This window comes from Mytilus galloprovincialis, chromosome 7, assembly GCF_965363235.1.
Source record: "Mytilus galloprovincialis chromosome 7, xbMytGall1.hap1.1, whole genome shotgun sequence".
NCBI classification, from domain to species: Eukaryota; Metazoa; Mollusca; class Bivalvia; order Mytilida; family Mytilidae; genus Mytilus; species Mytilus galloprovincialis.
This window is the reverse complement of record NC_134844.1, coordinates 78,604,261-78,624,894: the sequence shown is the minus strand read 5'-3', so window position 1 is coordinate 78,624,894 and position 20,634 is coordinate 78,604,261. Positions and strand designations below refer to the sequence as shown.

General features: G+C 32.0%; 2 protein-coding genes across 2 annotated transcripts in view; one reads left to right on the top strand and one right to left on the bottom strand.

Moving 5' to 3' along the window:
• Positions 1 to 1,736: 1,736 nt before the first annotated feature.
• Positions 1,737 to 9,748, bottom strand: LOC143083728 (retinol dehydrogenase 7-like). The gene is made up of 6 exons (XM_076260014.1): positions 9,336 to 9,748; positions 7,133 to 7,259; positions 6,145 to 6,230; positions 4,966 to 5,148; positions 3,565 to 3,702; positions 1,737 to 2,824 (listed from the first exon to the last, which is right to left on the bottom strand). Exons 1-6 carry the CDS (start codon positions 9,637 to 9,639, stop codon positions 2,490 to 2,492), a joined length of 1,173 nt encoding a protein of 390 aa, XP_076116129.1. The 5' UTR covers positions 9,640 to 9,748; the 3' UTR covers positions 1,737 to 2,489.
• Positions 9,749 to 9,830: 82 nt separating this feature from the next.
• The window catches only part of LOC143083727 (ER membrane protein complex subunit 10-like), a 65,643-nt gene continuing 54,839 nt past the window's right edge, over positions 9,831 to 20,634 (top strand). The window contains exons 1-4 of the mRNA XM_076260013.1: positions 9,831 to 9,928; positions 14,530 to 14,587; positions 17,580 to 17,695; positions 18,449 to 18,544. Of these exons, the coding sequence (XP_076116128.1) occupies positions 9,860 to 9,928; positions 14,530 to 14,587; positions 17,580 to 17,695; positions 18,449 to 18,544 (339 nt within the window). The 5' untranslated portion in view covers positions 9,831 to 9,859. The remainder of the gene's footprint in view (positions 9,929 to 14,529; positions 14,588 to 17,579; positions 17,696 to 18,448; positions 18,545 to 20,634) is intronic.

Genomic DNA, 20,634 nt, shown 5'->3' with positions numbered 1-20,634 from the left:
GGGACCATAGAAAACTGCTATGTAGGAGGAGAAAAAGAAGAGAAAAAAAATGTTACTGAAAATATACCATACAACCAAGTTTCAATGGTCAATTTCTGCTAATCTTTAAGAAAAAAACAAATACTGTGGATTTATTTTTATTCTCAGAATACCAATTTTCGTCGGTTTGTATGCAGAGACTGGCAAATCCACGAATATTCAATTTTTCTTCAAATCACGAAAATTGATACCAACGAAAATAAATGAATCCACAGTTACAAATCATAATAAAAAAATGTAAACATTCAGCTTGTTAGATTATCATTTTTAAACTTTCATCTAGAATTTTTTTTTAAACTTTTCAAGTAATATCAATGTGTAAATAGTTATGATGATTAAGCAGTGCTGTCACATTCTAAATAAAAAGATTAACAAAAATATTATGATTATGTCTTGAGCTTCCTAAATCATTCAGTTAATGCACCTCATAAAAAGCATTCATCATATAACAATTTCAGAAACACATACATGATATTCTACTGTATTTGATACATGTAAGTGAATTAACAAGTTTTTAAGAATTTTTAATATTTTTTTTTTTACTATCTAATGAACACATGTTATGCAGATCGACTGCTGAATATCAAATACAATAACATTCCATCTTATATAAGTTCATGATTATTCATTATAATTTAGATTATATACTTTACATCTAAAAACATTTAATTTCAAATTAATTAATAATGGACAAATGTTCAACAGCAGTTTTTTAATGGATCATGATATTTTGTACTCAATACCTATTTCAGAATTTTTTCTGGTTTAGATTGGGTTTTGGTTGGTATTTAAATGTACTTCTGACAGACTTCAGTCATCCAATCAGATTCAATCAAATTCTTAATTCATGCTTCATGTTGTACCAAAATATCATCAAAATTTTTATTTTTTTCAAGCATTTTCTTCAGTACATTGACAGTCATGGGTGATCTAATGCTGTCCTCTGCAGTTAAATTGATGATTGAAAAATTATTCAGTTTTAGAAATGAAATTTTACCTTTTTTTTTACAAAATTCTTCAACAACAATTTTTCACTAAAATATAACAATTTTAACTTTATGACACACATAAATTGTACATACGACTAAAGCTTGGGTGGATTTTGAAATAACCTGTCCATAGTGGGCATGCACAGACTCCCTATATTTATACCCAACTGGTTATGCCCCTACACACACACCCTCCTCCTTCTGAAAAACTTATATATATCTCTTTCTCTTTCATCATCACAGGAATCAAACCTTAAATAAACAGCTGTGCCATGAGCGCATGAAACGCCCGACGTCTTGTGTTGAAGTTTTATGCAATAATCATAAATAGTTTCTAAAGAAGTTTTAAGCAATAACCATTTATTGTTTTTGAGACACGGCGGGACATGTGAACCCCCCACCCCCACCCCCCACCCTGTTTTTTTTTTACAAATATCACTAAAATAAAATTTTGAATCAAACCAAAAAGTATACAGATCTTTAAATTAGTATAACAAAGAAGTGTGTACAGTTTCAAGCAATAATCATAAATTGTTTTTGAGATACGACTTGACATGTAAAAAAAACCCTCCCCTTTTTTACAAAATACTCAATAACACAAAAATATAAACTTTGAGTCATCACCAAAAAGTATACAGATCTTGAGATTAATATAACAAAGAAGTGTGTAAAGTTTTAAGCAATAATCATAAATCTTTTTTGAGATACATTTGTACCGCACGACATGTAAAAAAAAACCTCCCCCTTATTTACAAAATACTCAATAACTCAAAAATGAAATTTTGAATCATCACCAAAAAGTATACAGATCTTAAGATTAATATAACAAAGAAGTGTGTAAAGTTTTAAGCAATAATCATAAATCGTTTTTGAGATACAGCGCAACATGTAAAAAAAACCTCCCCCTTTTTTACAAAATACTCAAAAATGAAATTTTGAATCATCACCAAAAAGTATACAGATATTTAAGATTAATATAAATAAGAAGTGCGTAAAGTTTTAAGCAATAATCAAGAAACGTTTTTGAGATACGGTGCGACATGTGAAAAAAACCACACCCCTGTTTTAGTTACAAAGTGCCGTAACTCAAAAAGTTTAAATCTTATTTTCACCAAAAAGTATACAGATCATTTGACCATCATAAGAAACAACTATATCAAGTTTCATGAAATATGGATAGGTCGTTCTCAAGTTACGGTGCGACATATTTACGCCGGACGGACGGAAGGACAGACGGACGGACACCGACATTTGTATACCATAATACGTCCCGTCAAAATTTTGAGCGGCTTATAAAAAATTAGAAAAATAAACTTAATCTTTTGAAACTTTAAACAAAATGTGAATTCAAATTTGAGGAGATTGAAATGGACTGCCCACAATGTACAGGCAGAGATGACAAAATCTACCACAGCCTTAGTTTACCAGAAATATAACAATAATAATAAAATATAACATAATTTAATCCAGACCAGCAGGTCTTACATCTTTTGGCATTATACTAATAAGTGAAATTAATTTATCTGCCACCCACACTGGCAATAATGGATAAAGCATCATGATGAAGTCGGCTCCTGTTCCACAAGGGTAACGATTTCTTGGCCGCTTGGACAACAAGCCGCTTCTCATGGCTCTAATTACACAGGTCAGATCATCTGGGTAGCGATTAGAACCTTCAATGATGCTATCGTATATACTGTCAAAATATTTCTGTCCATACGTAACTTTTGTCTCTTCATCCATTGTATCCCATAATTCTGCTTTTCTACTGTTTATCACATGCTCTTTCATATTTTCTGGAAAACAGCATTATTTAAAATATTAATAAAGTTAAAAAAGGCAAAAATCTTCTATAATTGACTGTTTATGAAAAAAACATATATAATGTAACTTGTTAGTATATGAAATTGCATCAAATAGTGATAGTCTTTCAACTCAAAAATTTTTTGGGCTACAACTGATCTCAAGTTTTTCTTCCTTAGGTGAGATTTTAGCAGAATTACTCCCCCTTGTTTCTAATCCATATAATTGATAAATTAAACTGTGTGATTGCCAATGAGACAACTATCCAAAAAAAGACCAAATGACACAGAAATTAACAACTAAAGGTCACTGCATAGTCTTTAATAATGATCAAAGCTCAAAGTCAGTTCAAGACTCTGATAATTTGTGTTTTGTTTAACATTTAAATTTGAAGCTTACATACCCATGAATTTCTCTAAAAAAATTATATGATGTGATTAACACTAGTGTTTCAGGTAAGAGTGAAGGTTGGTACCTTTAAGATGTTTAAACTCGCTGCTTTTATTTGCAAATGTCTGAAGTCAGGACCCTGATTGCTAGCAGTTTACTTTTACAAAGTGAGACTTGGATGGAGATTTGTCTCATTGGCACTCATAGCACATCTATATTTATTTATAATTTACAGTATTGAATTCAAGATATTAAATATTAAGCTTGCAATTACAAATAATTTCAAGCAATTTAAAATATTTTGTTTGTCTACAGTAACCTTTAGTGCTTTATCAATAACTACCTGTATAAAATCCTGTCGGTTCTATTATTGATACATGTACTCCCCACTTCTTCATTTCTTGTCTAAGTGTGTCTGAGAAAGCCAGTAATGCATGTTTGGACATACTATAAGCACCATTGCCTTCCATCGTTAACCTTCCTGTAAAATTAAATTAACAGTATAAATATTTAGGAAAAAAACAAGCATTCTGCAAGTATTGCTGGGCAAAACATAGTCAGTTGCTGGTTAAAAATTGATTCTACTGGAACAAAATGCTTACTTGATCTATAACTTGTCATGGTGTAAACTATATAAAAAATATCTAGTCAATATCTTCAAGCATGAGAGAATATGTAGAAAAATTGTGATTATTTGAGTTAATTTTCTAAGTCCAAGGACCATAACTCTGCATAAAATTATTATACTGGAACAAAAATTCGAATTCCATCTGTAATGTGTCATGATTTAACAATGCACCATATATCAAATCAATATCTCTATGCATGACGAAAATAGTGTGAAAAACTGAATTGTCTGACTGACAGGCAGACAGACGGACGGAGTCCAAAACTGAAGTCCTCCCTACTTCGTTGGTAGGGGACTACTTACTAAGCACTATTTGGCAAACCAGGTCCAGCAAACTTTATACAGGGTAAGAAAAATTGAAATGTTATTTGCTCTATTGCTATTTCATTTTAAAGAAAATATTTCAATTTGTGAAAAAAAACTTTCTCAAAGATTGAGGTTTGAATCTTTTTATATTTTATTTTTTTACTTTTTACTCATTCTATCAGATTCTGTACATATATACTTTTGCATTTTCTCTCTTTACTCATTGGGTTGGCTGTCTTTTTTCTACTTGTGGCCATTATTTGTACCACATTTATACTTGACCCGAGATCACCCCAGGTTGGTGGTAGTTTAAACATATTCATTTATAGTGGATTGGGAAACAAGTTTTGCAACTTATATTAATCCCTTTCCACTTTGCGGGTGCGAGTGCTGCCTTGTAGCGGCATTAGCCTGCTCTTTTTTGAAATCTACAAGGGTGTCTTTAACGCGTAAGAGATATTGCTCTCTCTTAACACGGGTCAGCCATTTATCATCCCCTTCCGACGGACTATCATCGTTTCCTCGAGACCATACCCACAAATGGTGTCAAGGGAGAGCCGAAAATTCAGTTCCTGAAATTTTCATCCCAAACGGGAATCGAACCAGGAACCTTTGTGTTAGTAGTCCGATGGTAATGAGATCATAATAAAATCTTAGATATTGAAAATCTCAATATACATTTTTCTTTTTAGTGTGTGTTCATTTATGAAAAATTCACATCACTGTCCCCCAAATATTTCTGTTATTGTTTGTTTGTATATTGTGAAAATTACAAGAGGAGCACATGGTATATATCATCAAATAAATTACCCATTAAGCTGGAAACATTTACAATTCGTCCTTTTGATTTGCGTATAAGTGGCAGCAAGGCTTTTGTGAGTCTGATAGCACCAAACAAATTAATTTCTAAAACTTTACGGAATATGGTTTCGGATGTTGTTTCTAATTCAGAATAGTACCATACACCAGCGTTATTGACCAGTCCCCATAAACCTGTAAAATAAGTAAAAAATATAATAACCTGATATACACAATATATGTATATTGGATAATTTTATAAACTATAAAAGAATGCAATGTTACAGAGAACAAACAAGATTATTTCTGTCATATTCTTAAAAACTTCTAAACTTGACTTGAAGATATAACTGATAATGATGAATTAAGTTTCTCCCATTTTTGTATAATATTAAGGACTTCTAATCTATAACTCAAATCTAATGCACAAAAGCTCCCAAACAAGGATTCTTGTTATTCTGAAATGCAAATAAATGCATGGAGAATGAAACAGATGCAGATGTGCCTTTGGATGATAGAAAACAGACCAAAACTGATTTTTTCATTGAGTGACAATAAAGAGATATGTTGAGATACTACTGAATGATTTAGTAGTTTCTAAGATAAATGCACACAAACTATGCAATCTATAAGAGCAGCAATGAATGTATTGAAAATATAGTCAAAGTCGTTAAAAACTTCCATTTGTTGTTGATTTATTCACTGCCAGATGTGTTCTGCTCATTGTTGAATGCCCTACAGTGACCAACAGTTGTTAACTTTTATGTCATTTTGTCTTTTGGTTGAAAGGTCAAATTAGCAACCATACCACATCTTCTAATCATTGATTGATTGATGTTTAACACCACTTAAAACACTATTGTGCTATCTAGTGCAGTCAGTTTTTACTGGTGGAGGAAGCCAGCTGAGTGCCTGGAAAGAAACACCAAGCTTTGGTTGGAAAACTGACAACCCTAGTCAGTTAAGATTGGAGTCGAGTGCACCTGTCCTGTGTGGTATTTTAACTCCCAAGGTTGGAAAACTGACAACCCTAGTCAGTTAAGATTGGAGTCGAGTGCACCTTCCTTGTGTGGTATTTTAACTCCCAACCTCAGTGTTGACTGGCTAATGATACAGTAGTTTGCCTACTTAAACCACTCTGACACTGAGGCCCCATCTTTAAATTAAAGTTCTAAATTTACAGTATTATACCTTCTCCCCCTGTATGCTGTTTGACATATTCTACTGTTGTTTCAATGTCCTTCTGTGATGTAACATCTAGTTGTAATAAATGAACTCTATGAAATAGAAAAAATAAATTGATATATTATCTAAATATTTTGTAATGCATCTTTCATCAATTATGTCAATTTCATCAATTAAGTTTTATATTAAATGCATTATAATTAAAATTTCAAAATCTTTTGAAGCACTTTAGTTTTTCAACCCACTGACATATACCATGTATACAGCCTTTGCCACGTTGACAAAACAATTTTAGATTTTTCACTGTTCAATGTCATCATGGTCATGAATGCTTTTTAACTTCGATATTGATTTGGATTTATCTAGTTTCCATCTGTGTTGATCTCTTTGGCATGAAGGTCCTAAGTACGAGTCTGATTAAGGTCTTGAGTACATGTACTTTATCATAAGGTTTGTATATTTCATTGCGACTTATGGAGCAAAAGAAACTCAAATATTTTAATGCTCCATGTATTTTTAAAAGGATCGATTTATGCATTCACCCTTCAATGAAAATTCTACCCACAGGAGAAAGAGGCAACAAGATAAATATCTACATATCTACAGGTAACATGTTAAACATTATACATGTTATATGAATTGATGTCACCACAACTGCCAAATACAGTGATAAGTTTTATCTCAATTAAAATTTTTTTTTTTGTCAATGTATTATATTTCCCATTGAAACTATCCTCAACATCATGAACATGTCATTTTATTAAGTTTATACTCTTGGTATACACTTATCCTAATGGTACATGTATCATATATCTTTCTATTCTACCGTCAACCACTCATCAGTTAGGACTGACAGATTACATTTTTGTATCTGTCCATCAATTATAATGAATAAACATGATTAAAAGTACTGAATTTTAATCACAAGACATGTAGGAACAATTGTAAAATTAAATAATAATTTCAGTGGTATTTTCTAACTTGGTACAAGTACCTTCCTGAACAAGCTAACTGTAAAGACACAGCACCAGGACTATTTAAACTCAGGCATGTGGCAAACACCCTCATGCCAATACTGTCTAGTTTCTTTACTAAACTGTTACCAAAGCCACTGTCACATCCTGGAATACAAAAAAACAATCTCTATTTATATATCATGTATATTTTAGGAGATTTAAATTCAAATGTAATCATCTCCAGACCAGGAGATGATTCTTCAATGCTTTCTGTCAACTTTTTAATTGGAAATACATTGTGTATCAATTTGAAGCATAGAACATGTAGAATAAATTAAACAAGTGTGTGAAAAAATGTAATGATTGGCTTGCATGTGTGTTTATATTGCATGTATTGTGTTTAATCCATATAAATTGGTATTCAAACAAAAAGAATTTTAATTGTGAGTGAATGGCTTGTTTATAACAATTTCATGAATCTGTAATTCTTTATTAACAGTAATAAATGAATTCACCAATTTAAATGTTTAAACGTAGTGATCGGGAAGGACTTGCGCCCTGCGCCTATAGCGCATATCGACCATAAATGGTGCATAGAGTGACAAATGTAAGAGCCCACATGGCGAACGATATTTTTCACTTTGTTTCCAAATGTTTGTATATCGTCAAATGGATTTCCAATCGTGTTCCGTACCGCCATGTGTGTGTACACAACTGTGTAATGTTCCTCCAATGATAGGAGCACCTATATATTTTTGGGACGTCTCAGGTGTTTTCCTATGGTAATAGAACCGTCTTGGGTGGTTTCCTATGGTAATAGAACCGTCTCGGGTGGTTTCCTATGGTAATTATAGAACCATGCGGTTTAACTGATTACCCAAAAAACATAATTAACCATCATTCATTGTCATTCATGATATAACTTTTTATTAAAAACTTTAAATTTGTGAAATTTTGCTAGTACAGACGAGATTTATCTCTTATTATAATATTTTAAGTTAGTTTAGCTTGCTATTATTTACCCAAAAGCCTTTTTATGAAGATAGTCTCCATATAAGGCTTTAACTGTCCTTGTCATTTTTTGGTCTTTGGCTCGTTTTGACATTTTGTAAACATGACTTCAGCGAATTGCTGTGTTGTTCTATCAATTATTGATACTCTCTACTGTTATTCTTGTCATCGGGATGAAGTAATAATAATACAAGAAGTGCAGAGGAAATGCTAGAAATGTGCTCTGATATGTAACGTCTGGAATAAGTATGGTATCGACGAACACCCAAATTTAATGTACCAATTAATAAAACCATGAACATGAACAAGGCAACAGTACCAGTTTAAACATTGTAAATAAAGGTTGTCTTAAATATTGTCCGGTTTGGAAGAAGTTATGGTATCTTCATTGAAATTGAAATTACAAAATCACAGGAACAATATCCATGATATTATTTAAAATCATAAAGGTAAGTACCACCACCTCTTTGCACAAATATACTGATACTTTTTTTTTTTTTTTTTTACAGTAGTCAATTCAAATGGCCCACTCATTCATTTTGTCATTGGACAACCATTACAACATGGCCCATAATTTTTTTAAATGGCCCATTGAATTAATTTTTGGGGGGCCCTGGGCCCATAGTGAAAAAATCCTTCCAGATCACTGAACGTAATTACATATATACAAATGTATATAAGTGTATACAAATGTATATAAGTGGAGACATTACAGCATCCCAGCTACTTCCAGAGATATTGCAACATTCTTGGTTTTTGAACCGTATTTAGACTTCTATTGTCTATAGTGTTTGCTGTCTATGTTTATTCTTCTCTTTCATGTGCTTTGACAATGAAAATTTATTTTAGCATAGTTTCTTTAAGATATTAATTAAGATATAAAGATATATATGCCTCAGTGTTTTTTGTATATATTTTGTAATGTCGTAAATCTTGTAATACTTAGGTAGAATTTATATTGCTATGGATAATTCTGACAACAGCAGTAGGCATGTTATTCACCATCGAGAAGATAAATCAATATAGATTTAAGACATAACAAGTTTTAGTCAGGTTGACAGCTGAGAAATTGGCATATAACAGAATTTCGCAACTGGCTGACTTTTACCTAAATCGTGAGTTCAGTACCTTGTGTTATATAAAGGTATATAGGATTTTTTTTTCTGAGACGAGTACCTGTGATGATAATCTATAATTACATTATTTTTTAACAAAATACATTGTATCTACCTGTAACGAGTACAGCTTTATTTCCTACTGGAAGATGACTGGCAGGCAAGATAGAGTAGATAACCAGACAACACATTGCAAATGCAAACACACCGCTAGGTCCCTTAATGAAGAACTGACATAAGGGTTCTCCTAAAAACAGCACAGCTAAACTTAACACAGATCTAAATCCAAATCGAAATTCATTTGTCAAAAATTTTGACAGAACTGCCATAGCAAACAGAACAGTTACACTTGAATACAAGATAGAATAGAAAATAATGTCATCATCTAAATATTCGTCATAATCAATATTAGTATTCATGATTGAGTCAGTGGGAGAGAACTTAAAATTAAATATAATAGTCTGGAATTACGATAAAATTAGCATTATTTGGTTAAGCATATTGTTCATCCAGCATCCATTTTCAAACAATTTCCGAAACGTGTATACAACCAAAATTTTGATTGGTTTAATTATTTATAACGGTGGTAGCTGTTGGTTAAACCAAAATTTGACCTTACATGACCCTAATTCATTAAAGATGTCTGCGCCCATGGAAAATATCCTGCTGGCTCTTATTCTATTTCTGAGCACATTTATTGGTGTCATAGTGCGTAATTCTAAGCATTAAAAGTATCAGGTGTAGATACAGTATGATCCTCAAATGACATGCATTTAGTATTGTCACAATTGATATTTTGTCGTACAATCTAAGTTTTTTATTGGAAAATCATGATCAATCATCCCACATTTAATTTAAGGTTTATGTGGACATTTCGTTAAAATAGTAATAAACATAGTTTATTATATAGCCTCCTATTGGAGAGTATATTACAAAGCTGAGACAAAAATAAAAGAAGAGTGTAAATACACCCGAATATATTTTTTTTTACCTCAGTCATTTGTCAGTGTAGACAAACCTTTTATGAGGGTAATAATGCCCTTTATCGTCGGTGACATCCCATAAGTCTGACAACCATTATTCCTACAGCCCATTACTCCGACAGCCCATTACCCCGACAGCCCACTATTCCGACAGCCCATTACTCCGACTTCCCATTACCCCGACAGCCCACTATTCCGACAACCCATTACTCCGACAGCCCATTATTCCGACAATTCATTTTTCTTATGTGTATGGATAAATTTTCTCTAAAAAGACCAACTCCTTTCCCTATAATATTTGTGGTTGTCCGTTTTGATTCCAATTATTCTTTCCATGCGGGATATTTTTCTCAGTATATTGGAGTTAATACACATGCTTATTGCAACTGCTCAGTCCTTACCCTCATCCCTCTTTCGTTTTACGTGTCTGGGTATTTTATTTGTCTATATATTTCCTCGTTTGTGTGTCCACTGTCAGTCTGTGCTGTTCTAGTTCGCTGTTTATTTTTTTTGTGTCTTGATCTACCTTCTTTCACTAGATCTTCGGTTCCTCTTTCACGTATCAGGGGAGTGAGGTTTCACCACTTTTAACTACATAAATAAACATATCGGAGTTGGATAACACTACCCGCCCTCTTTGGTAGTAACACTTTCTATCCCTTGTTTCACTCATCTGAGTTTTATTTAAATTAATTTTGTCGCAGAAATAAGGGACTAATGTAGCGTCAGTCAAAATGCGAAAAACAAAGAGACAAATACATACCCAGATCCTTAAAAATAAGATGAAAAATAGGACGAAATATATATATATATATATGTGCTCAGAAAAGATGAGCAATAGGTATCATGTTCGGGATTGTGAATCCACGAAATACGGAGACAGTACACAGGACTTCCAATAGTGATCGATCAGACATAGTTTGAGAGATGACACTCAATATATTTGTAGGGATACCGATTTTATATCCCAAGCTTATTTTAAAATCTACAAAAATATGCCTCTTTTATATTGGTTGATGGAGATGCAGGAGTCAGCAGGACTGATGATTCACAACAAAACTTATTACAAAAAACAAATATGACGGACCTGAACATTTCGACAACTTCTATCTAAATATTCATAAGAAAAAATGATATCGGGTCGGTGACTGTATAATATGACATAGAAATATACAGTAAACGCATTTTGACTGCTTAAATAAACTCATAGATACCAGGACTAAATTTTGTATATATACGCCAGACGCGCTTTTCGTCTACAAAAGACTCATCGGTGACGCTCGAATCCAAAAAAGTTAAAAAAGCCAAATAAATTTTAGATGATGTAATCTGCTTTGTTGCAATAGAATTCTTTATAACAATATATGCAAATATGAACTCTCGCAAGATGTTCAAACAGGTAAATCAGAGATGATTTACATTCTAGTTTTGTTCTTCGTAATAATTAAGTTAGAAAATGACGTTATCGTTTTGCGTTACATTTCACAAGAAACAGAAGTCCAGTTATTTCCTTTTTTTTTATTAAAATGGTTTTTGTCGTTAAGTTCTAATCATTTCCGGTCATACATGAAACATGTGACTAACATGTGATCACGCCCTTACGGCCGGATATATGAAATACATGAAATACTAGGTCTAAACATTGTTTTTGTTTCCAACGGGATGTTAGCAAACATAATCTGTAGACTTGTTTCGTCTTGTTTAAAAAAGGAAAATACAATTTTCAAAAGATTGCGCTGGGGGTCTATTATTTTTTTTATGTGCATAATGTTACATACGATCTTGTGTGAAAATAAATGCCCAATGACTTGACAAAATCGATTTCAGATTTGACAGACGTTATAACACACTTCGTTTCCGGATAACGATGTAAAGGGTCCTTGGAAAATTCAATCGACATTACGTCTCTTATCATTGTGCCGATGCTCGTTGGATTGATTTTGCTTCAGCAGTAAATATTACTGGATATTTTAGTTGAATAAAGATAATTTAATAAAAAATACATGTTAATATACCGTTACACTTGGAATGTACAAAGTTGGTATCTTTGTCACAATTTTTAATTATTTTTTTTTTATTCATGTTCTGCAAACACTTTTCAGAAACGCAATAAACTTGTCAAAGGAGAAGTTAACTTTTACCATGCATGACTTGAAAGGAAGTACTTTATTGATTTTAGCCCACTTAAGTAGGTTAAAATGTGGAAACCATGTACATGTAGATGGTGTACAGGTCACAAATATCACATGGTGCCTATTTTAAAGATTTTAATTACAAGTTAAAAGTTTTTTTCTTTACTGGATTTAAAGAATTTTACATTGCCAATGATTTGGAATAAATTGTATATAACCATGATAACTGGAATTTCAAAAATTTGATAAAAATTTGATAAAAATAAAGGCATCTTTAGATGTAGTTACAACTTTTCTTGCAGTAATACACATTTTTATCACTTTTCTATCGTTATAGGAAACGAGCCCAATAGCAAATTATGGTCCATATATGTATAGTTAATATTGCTATACAAATCTATGAATATCCTTAAACTAATTTGTACAGTTATGAGCCAAGGTAGCTTTAATTGGATTTATCTTATGAAATCTGAAAGGTAATTTTATTTATCACTTCTTTAGTGCATCTAAACAGTGGTGCATTACATTTGCTCATGGTCATGCAAAGTCCATTTTCACAACACATCCTTGCACAGCCAAACTCAGTAGTCCAGTATTAAACTTAATAACTGTCCTCCAGAGTAATTGATTGAAATGAGGCAGTTGCACAATTTTTATATGAACATGATCAAGATTCTATAAGCTGAGTTTAAAGTGATAATTTTATTAAATAAAGGCAGCAGTAGTATAAGGCTGTTTGAAATTCGTAAATCGATTGAAAAGAAAATAAATCAGCGTTACAAACTTAAAATGAGGGAAACATCAAATATAAATGGAGAACAATGACACAACAGAAACGCACACAGAAACGAACTATAATAGAACAATGCCCTTATTATTATTCCTGACTTGGTACAGGACATTTTAAGAAAAAATGGTGGGTTGAACCTGGTTTTGTGGCTAGCCAAACCTTCCGCTTTTATGGCAATATAAAATATAACTGTCTGTCTTCAAAATGAATAACCTAATAGTTATATACATATCTTCATTTCTTACCAATAAGTATTAAAAAATGGTAAATGTATATTCAGTTTAATCCCTTTCCGTAACAGTTTCTTATACATGTATCTTAATAAGAGAGCCCTAAAAGTGTGGTCCTTTGCGCATGTTGCGTACAGGGTGCCCTTAAGGTAGATCATAAGTAAATGTTTTTTGAGACAGAATTTTCTTATATTTTGCTAAAATGAAGATTTAACTATGCTTTTTTTAAAAATATAATAAAAAGTGTGGGTCACCGTACTATTTTTCAAGCTATGAGTCGTTAAAAATTGCCTAAATTTGGTTAGTTTGTTCATGAAAAGCACATAAGAGTGCATAAAAAAATTCTATGAGATAGAATTTTGAAATAAATTGTGAGAAGAAAGGTTTCATAATATGTTTTAAGAAAATAAAAAGAAAAGATGGTGTCACCGAACTTGTTTTCTTGCCACAAGCAAAAATAAAAAATTTCCCTATTAGTCAAGTATAAATTTTGTACTTCAAGAGTTATCTCCCTTTAAATGGCTCATTTGAAAAAAATGGTTTTAAAAACCAAAAAGTTTTTTTATTTGTTAAAATATTTTGAATAATATAATAAATTAACAAGTTTTCTATATATTAATAAACAGTCTAACCATTAAATTGCAAATCTGTTTCCAAATTTGCTGATTTGGGCAAATAACTAGACCGATTTTTTACTGTGATTGTACAATCCAAGATAACGGTATACCATGAATCTACCTTAAAATATAGCCTATCTCACTAAGAGTGCTCTCTGAGAAAATATACCCTTCTCTTATCAAAAGCTGTAGAAAACAACTTAGCTTGATTATATTTGCTTTGAGGCCTTCCTACGTCAATGTGGGTTAAAAACTTAAAATCAAAAAATACTCACAGCATAATGCTTGATTATCTGATCTAGATACTTATTTAGTCCAAAGTAGGATAATATTGAAACATATAAAATATATTGAGTAATCTTAAAAATCATTTCATTAAATAAACAAGGTCATTTTGAACAATCTAATAATTATTTACCATGTTTACTGTAGAAAAATGGATAAAATATAGAAAGATCTTTTTCTAAATCCATCTATTAAATATAAATAGTTTCCAAACATGCCAAAATATATGTGTTAAATATGACGTTTTTTTATCAATATTTTATTTCTTTTAGACTGATGAAGAGTTTGAAGGATTGAGAACATTTACATTAGAGCACAGTTTTGACACAGGTGAGGTTAATTAAAAACAATAACCAATATAATTAGAAAATCATTAAATATTCTTATTCCAACATTCAGGAAAGGGGGATAACTCAGAAAAAATGTCTGTCTTCAAAATTTGTTCTTATTTTTCTAAGAATTATAATAACATGGACTATGCTAATCTCATTCATGTGTTATTTTGAAAATTCTGCCTACTTACAATCCCTTTAAATACTAGGGAACAACTTTAGAATTCTTTATGGCAGAATATATTGAACATAGTACATTAAGATTGTTTGCAGAGGATAGTATTATTTATAGGGAAATTAAAAAACCAGATGACACATATAAATTACAGTCTGACTTAGAAGCTGTAGGCAGATGGGAGCTGAACTGGCTCATGCATTTTCACCCTGATAAGTGCAACATTCTCAGTGTAACTAAAAAACGCAAACCTTTAGACTTCACTTATAAATTACACAATCACTCTCTAGAAAAAGTTGACTCTACAAAATAGCTCATGCATATAAAGCTCTTGTCCGACCAAAATTAGAGTACTGCTCAACAATTTGGGATCCACATCAAAAACAGCAAATTTCACAAATCGAAAAAGTTCTGAGAACAGAAGCACGCTTCTCATGCAACCGCTTCCATAACACTAGCTCAGTCACTGAAACGATGACAGACCTAAATTGGTACCACTTGAAATTAGGCATTTATGATACATACTTGTTTTCTTTTACAAAATTACTAGAACACACCCGCGAAATCGCGGGCATATACAGCTTGTGAAGTGTTGTTGGATGATTTTTTGTAAAAGATACTATGTATGGGGAATTTCATAAAAGGTACCAAAAGCCCTTTCCTTTTTTTCCAAAGTCCGATATTTGTTTCCTTTCTGTTAAATTTAATTATTTTCCTGTTTCTGGCCTCAGACCACAATTATTCTTCTCCTTTGCTACAACGCATCTTTTGGTAAAAGTCAAATTAAATTAAAAAATTTGCACCGCTTCAAACATGAAATAAATGTAGCTGCTTATATATAGACCATTATTAGTCTAATAAAATATGCTTCTAGGACAATCCATCAGTGTTTTTTTTCTTTTGAGAGCCTTATTAACATGCCAATGGTAGGATATGAATCTTGTATAAATGACTAAAACCATCTAAGGCTAATTTGAGGGAGTATCCGAGGGGTTCTGATCCAGAAATCCTGGAATTAAAATCATGAAATCCTGAGATGCAGTATTTAAAGAAATTCATATCCCGAAATCCTGAGATGCAGTATTTAAAGAAATTCATATCCCGAAATTCCGAAATCAAAAAATATATTCCCGGAACCCGTAAGGATCAATCCCCAAATCCCGAACTTAAAAACACCTGATCCCGACGTCCTGAAAAAGGTCACGGTCATGCCTCCCTCGAATGCCGGCGAATTATTTTCAATAATTGAAGGATCGCTAGAAACTTACAGAAGAAGAAGAGATACTTACTATTGTGCTTAGTAGAGTTTAGTTTTAACTTCTTGAGAATAAAATAGTACATCACTGTCATTCACTGTCAATGTCATGACTGTAGCATGCAAACAACATAATTTGATAAATATGTTTTACTGTTTCAAATTGTGACTTGGATGGAGTGTTGACTTCATGGCACTCATACCACATCTTCTTATATCTATTTAGACACATTTTCACCTAAAAAAACAGCACAAAAAAAAAGGAGAATTTCAGGGATTGTAAAACATGTAAAAAGAAATAACTTGACAGCTAAAAAGATAAATGTTGGAGCAGCATGAGGGGAGATAATCTAAAATTTGGAAAGAAATTCAAATATGATGTATTTATTTTATGTAAAGTAAAAAATACTTACACCTTCAATTTATTAAAGAACTTGTATACATATTACTTCTGCCTTCATGTAAAACCTTAATAATAAAAACATTATCAGACTAAAATAAAATTTTCACTGTGTTTTTTTACCTTTTTTTTTACCGGTAGATATTTTAAACTTTCCTATCCTTTTGTCTCTAGTTTTGAAAAATCAATAAACATATAAATCACATCATCATAGACTGTTTTGAAAAATAATAACAATATATAGCGCCTTTACATTCTCATAAAATAGTCTGGATGTCATGTTATAGGAAGATTTATCTTTCCTTTCACTTAATATTCAGCATATAATGCAATATATCAGTATACATATAGAATAACTGTGCATTGTCTCGAAATATCATTGTTATTTGTACAAGGCTTAGAAACAGGTAGAAAGCGAGGCTGTGCCGAGCATTTTTACCTGTTTCGAGCGGAGTACAAATTACATTTATATTTTGAGACAATGTATGGTTATTCTTTATATACTGCAACTCTTATAACTGTTTTATATTAAATATTTAGGGTAAAAACCATCATTTTTTAAATTTGAAGCGGACAACGTGAAATTTCCACGAACCTTATATTTTGTTGACGTCATAAATAAGACTCTACGGAAACACATTGTCAACGTCATAAACAAGGCGATATATGGTCAGTGACTGTATATCACATATGCATATATTATACGGTCAATGCAATTTGACTGCTCAAAAAGCACAGTTGCAGTATATATGTATATGTCTGCCAGTACCATTAGTTACTTGGAAACTTACATTAAAATTTTTATATACCCCTTTGTTTATATAATTTACATGTTCAATAGAATCAGCATATTTTGCATGAGCATACATGATATAACAGAAGCACAGAAATTGGACAATGATATATAGGGCCATAAAAAAAGAATATATTTGTTTTGCCTAACACCTCTAGCTACCTACCGAGAAAACAGTTGCCTACTCAAAATCTTTTATTTTCCAGATGTGAAGTTTTTTTTTCAATCAGATAGGCACTAAGACTAAAAAAACATCTGACACTTCAATTTCTCTTTTCCATAAAAGAGAAAATGCCTACCTACCTACCTATTTTTTCTACCTCTGGGTAGGGTTTGAAAAACTGAAACAGAATATTTTCATTCACAGGTTGCACTCCAGTATTTACAAAGAGGGGAACAATAGCTGTAAGATCTGTCAAAAGCAATAGAGCACACTTCTCACCAAATGCACCACTGTCTATAGAGGAAAGAAACAAATTGCAGGTAACTTAAGGATAAAGACACTAAACATTTACTATTTTTATTCAGACACCTCATTGGTCTGTACTTTACAAGGTTGGACCATAAATAGCGCTATTCTTCAGTATTGACCATTATTTACTATAACAACTTGTAAATGTAGAGGCTCGAGGTAACAAAAATTTCAGCAAAATTTGAAACATTTTTTTTTATAACAAATTAATTTCATTACACTTTTACTTGTTACTTTATGATATGGTACAAAAATCAACCAAAACAAATTAATTCAATTTGGCCCCAGATGACTTTTAAAATGTTCATATCAATGAAAAAGCTCCAATTATCTCCCTTTGTTTCAAAAATGCCATTTTTATGCCCCACCTACGATAGTAGAGGGGCATTATGTTTTCTGGTCTGTGCGTCCGTTCGTTCGTCCGTCCGTCTGTTCGTTCTTCTGTCCGTCCATCCGTTCGTTCGTCCGTCTGTCCCGCTTCAGGTTAAAGTTTTTGGTCAAGGTAGTTTTTGATGAAGCTGAAGTCCAATCAACTTGAAACTTAGTACATATGTTCCCTATGATATGATCTTTTTAATTTTAATGCCTAATTATATTTTTTACCCATTTTCACGGTCCATTGAACACGGAAAATGATAGTGCGAGTGGGGCATCCGTGTACTTTGGACACATTCTTGTTTTGCATTAAAATTGATATATTTTTTTTAACTCATCTGATTCTTGTTAATACTTTATGCAGTGCATTGCTTTATTTGTTTTTTCAGGTCTTAGCAGATAATAATGAAATATACAGACTTAGAATTTCTGTGAGAAACACTGGTAATTCTGATGAAGATTATGTTACCTCTTATACACCAGCAGTAAGTTAATAAATACACAAGTTTAATATTGTTATACAGGGTTTCCCCTGGGTCAATTATTTTTTTCGCCACCTCTTTCGCCAAAAAAATATATTTTTCGCCACTTTATTATTTTTTTCGCCAAGTAATTTTTCTTTTAAAATTTTCCTTTTTTTCCAGCCCCCCCCCCCCCCCCAAACAAGAAGTGGTTTTTACAACAAAACAAACTTATCCCTCGTGTTAGGTGTAGTCATTACATTGAAGGGTTACTCTCATGCCAACCTAACCTTTTGAATAGATTTCTTCATAACGACAGTTTTCTTTTCTAGACCATCGTAAATAAGTAAAACTATGCTTGAAACACGTGTGTCACTGAAACGACTTTAAAGTACCCACTCAAATCAATCATCTATATCAAAGTTAAATGATAAAGTTTTAAATCAGAGGCCTTTCTTGCTTTTGAAGATTTTTCTTCATAACAACAGTTTTCTTTTCTGGACTATCATTAAAAGAAGGATCGAGAGGAAGCGTCAACATTTTGCTTCAAACTCGTGCGTTGAAAGTGGTAAAATCCCTTTTGTGACATGTGACAGACACCATTTAACCATATCATTTTGTCATATAATACAATCAACACCTTTATTAATTAGTCCTTTGATGTTGATAGCTATAAATGCAATCAGCTGATTATTGATTTTCTGTCAAAATCTTAACGAGTTCAAGGTGAATTCCGAGTATTGTCTGATCGGGTAAAGTCCGAGAAACTCGAAAAAAAGTAAATAAACAAGATGGCTGAAAATAAATCGTTATATATATTTCTTTCGCCAAATTCTTTCGCCAATGACGAATTTTAATCGCCACAATTATTATTTTTTCGCAAATTGCGAAAATGGCGACCGCCAGCGGAAACCCTGTTGTTATATATATATATATATAAAGGAGATTTGTATGAATGCCAATGAGACAACTCTCCACAAGAGACCAATTGGCTTAGAAATTAACAACTATGTATGGTAAGGAATACCACTTATTCATGTCCCCAAGTTAAATTCCGCAATTTCAACCAGCTTTCATAGCCATATTGTTTAAATGATTTGGCAGTAGTTCATGTCAAAGTAAAACCTGACCCTGGATTGTGTGGAAAATATTCAACATGCCTTAAATCAGAGGTAGATTTAGGGAGGCCAGGGTGACCTCCCCCCTTTTGTGGGAAAAAAAAGTTGATTATTTAGGAAATCATAGAAGCATGACTGGAATGGTCCCCTAATTGGCAGGCAGTGGCCAAATTATGATATTCTGGATCTTATACAGTAAATTGCATATGAATTGACCCCTTTCAAAATCAAGTCTCAACGATGGTTCATCAGTGAGTTGTTTATTTCATGATTTCTAGCTTCAAGCCAGTATTCATGAAGTTTTATTTTCATGATTTTCTTTATAATTTATTATTGGACTCTGATCTTGAAATTTTAGGATTTTCAGTTTTCCTTCTGAAGGTCATTGTTCTCTCCAGGCACTCTGTCTTCTGTCACAATTAAAATCGGGCTGCCACGATATAGCAAATAGTGTTGACAGTAAAAAGACAGCAAAAATCATAAATATATCATCAGTACAACACCTCCTTTGTCATAAACAGCAGAAAGTAGTATTCTGTTGTTCAGTTTACATGAAAATATATTTTATTTGAGCTTAACCAGACGGAAACTGATAATTTTAGAATTACACTTTAAGATAAATATAAGAGGTAGAGTATTATAATTGACAAATTGCAGAATATCATATCTTAACAAAATTAATTTAGGTATTATTTTGTAGCATCCTTATCATTATGAATTTATCATATGTTCGTCTAATCATCACTTGTATCATTAGATATCTTAAAGTTCTTCATTAGAATTGCTTTATGTTTTGAAAACACATCCATTAAAATGTCATGGTTGTACTTTTCTGTTGGTATATATAGAAAGATGAAGTGTGACAAAAGGCATTATTTGGTCACTGAAAATGCAAATATTGTAAAAGTCATCAATTCTTAATATTATCTCAATTCTTTTGCTAAATGAATGTAATCATGGTAATGTTATCTTGGCATATCAGTGCAGAAATATCAA

Coding starts and splice junctions, on each gene's coding strand:
- LOC143083728 (XM_076260014.1), bottom strand. CDS start 9,639: ATGAATACTAATATTGATTATGACGAATATTTAGATGATGACATTATT. Junction 3,703..4,965: donor AAATGTTTCCAGCTTAATGG/GTAATTTATTTG, acceptor TTAATTTTACAG/GAAGGTTAACGATGGAAGGC. Junction 2,825..3,564: donor ACCGACAGGATTTTATACAG/GTAGTTATTGAT, acceptor GCTGTTTTCCAG/AAAATATGAAAGAGCATGTG.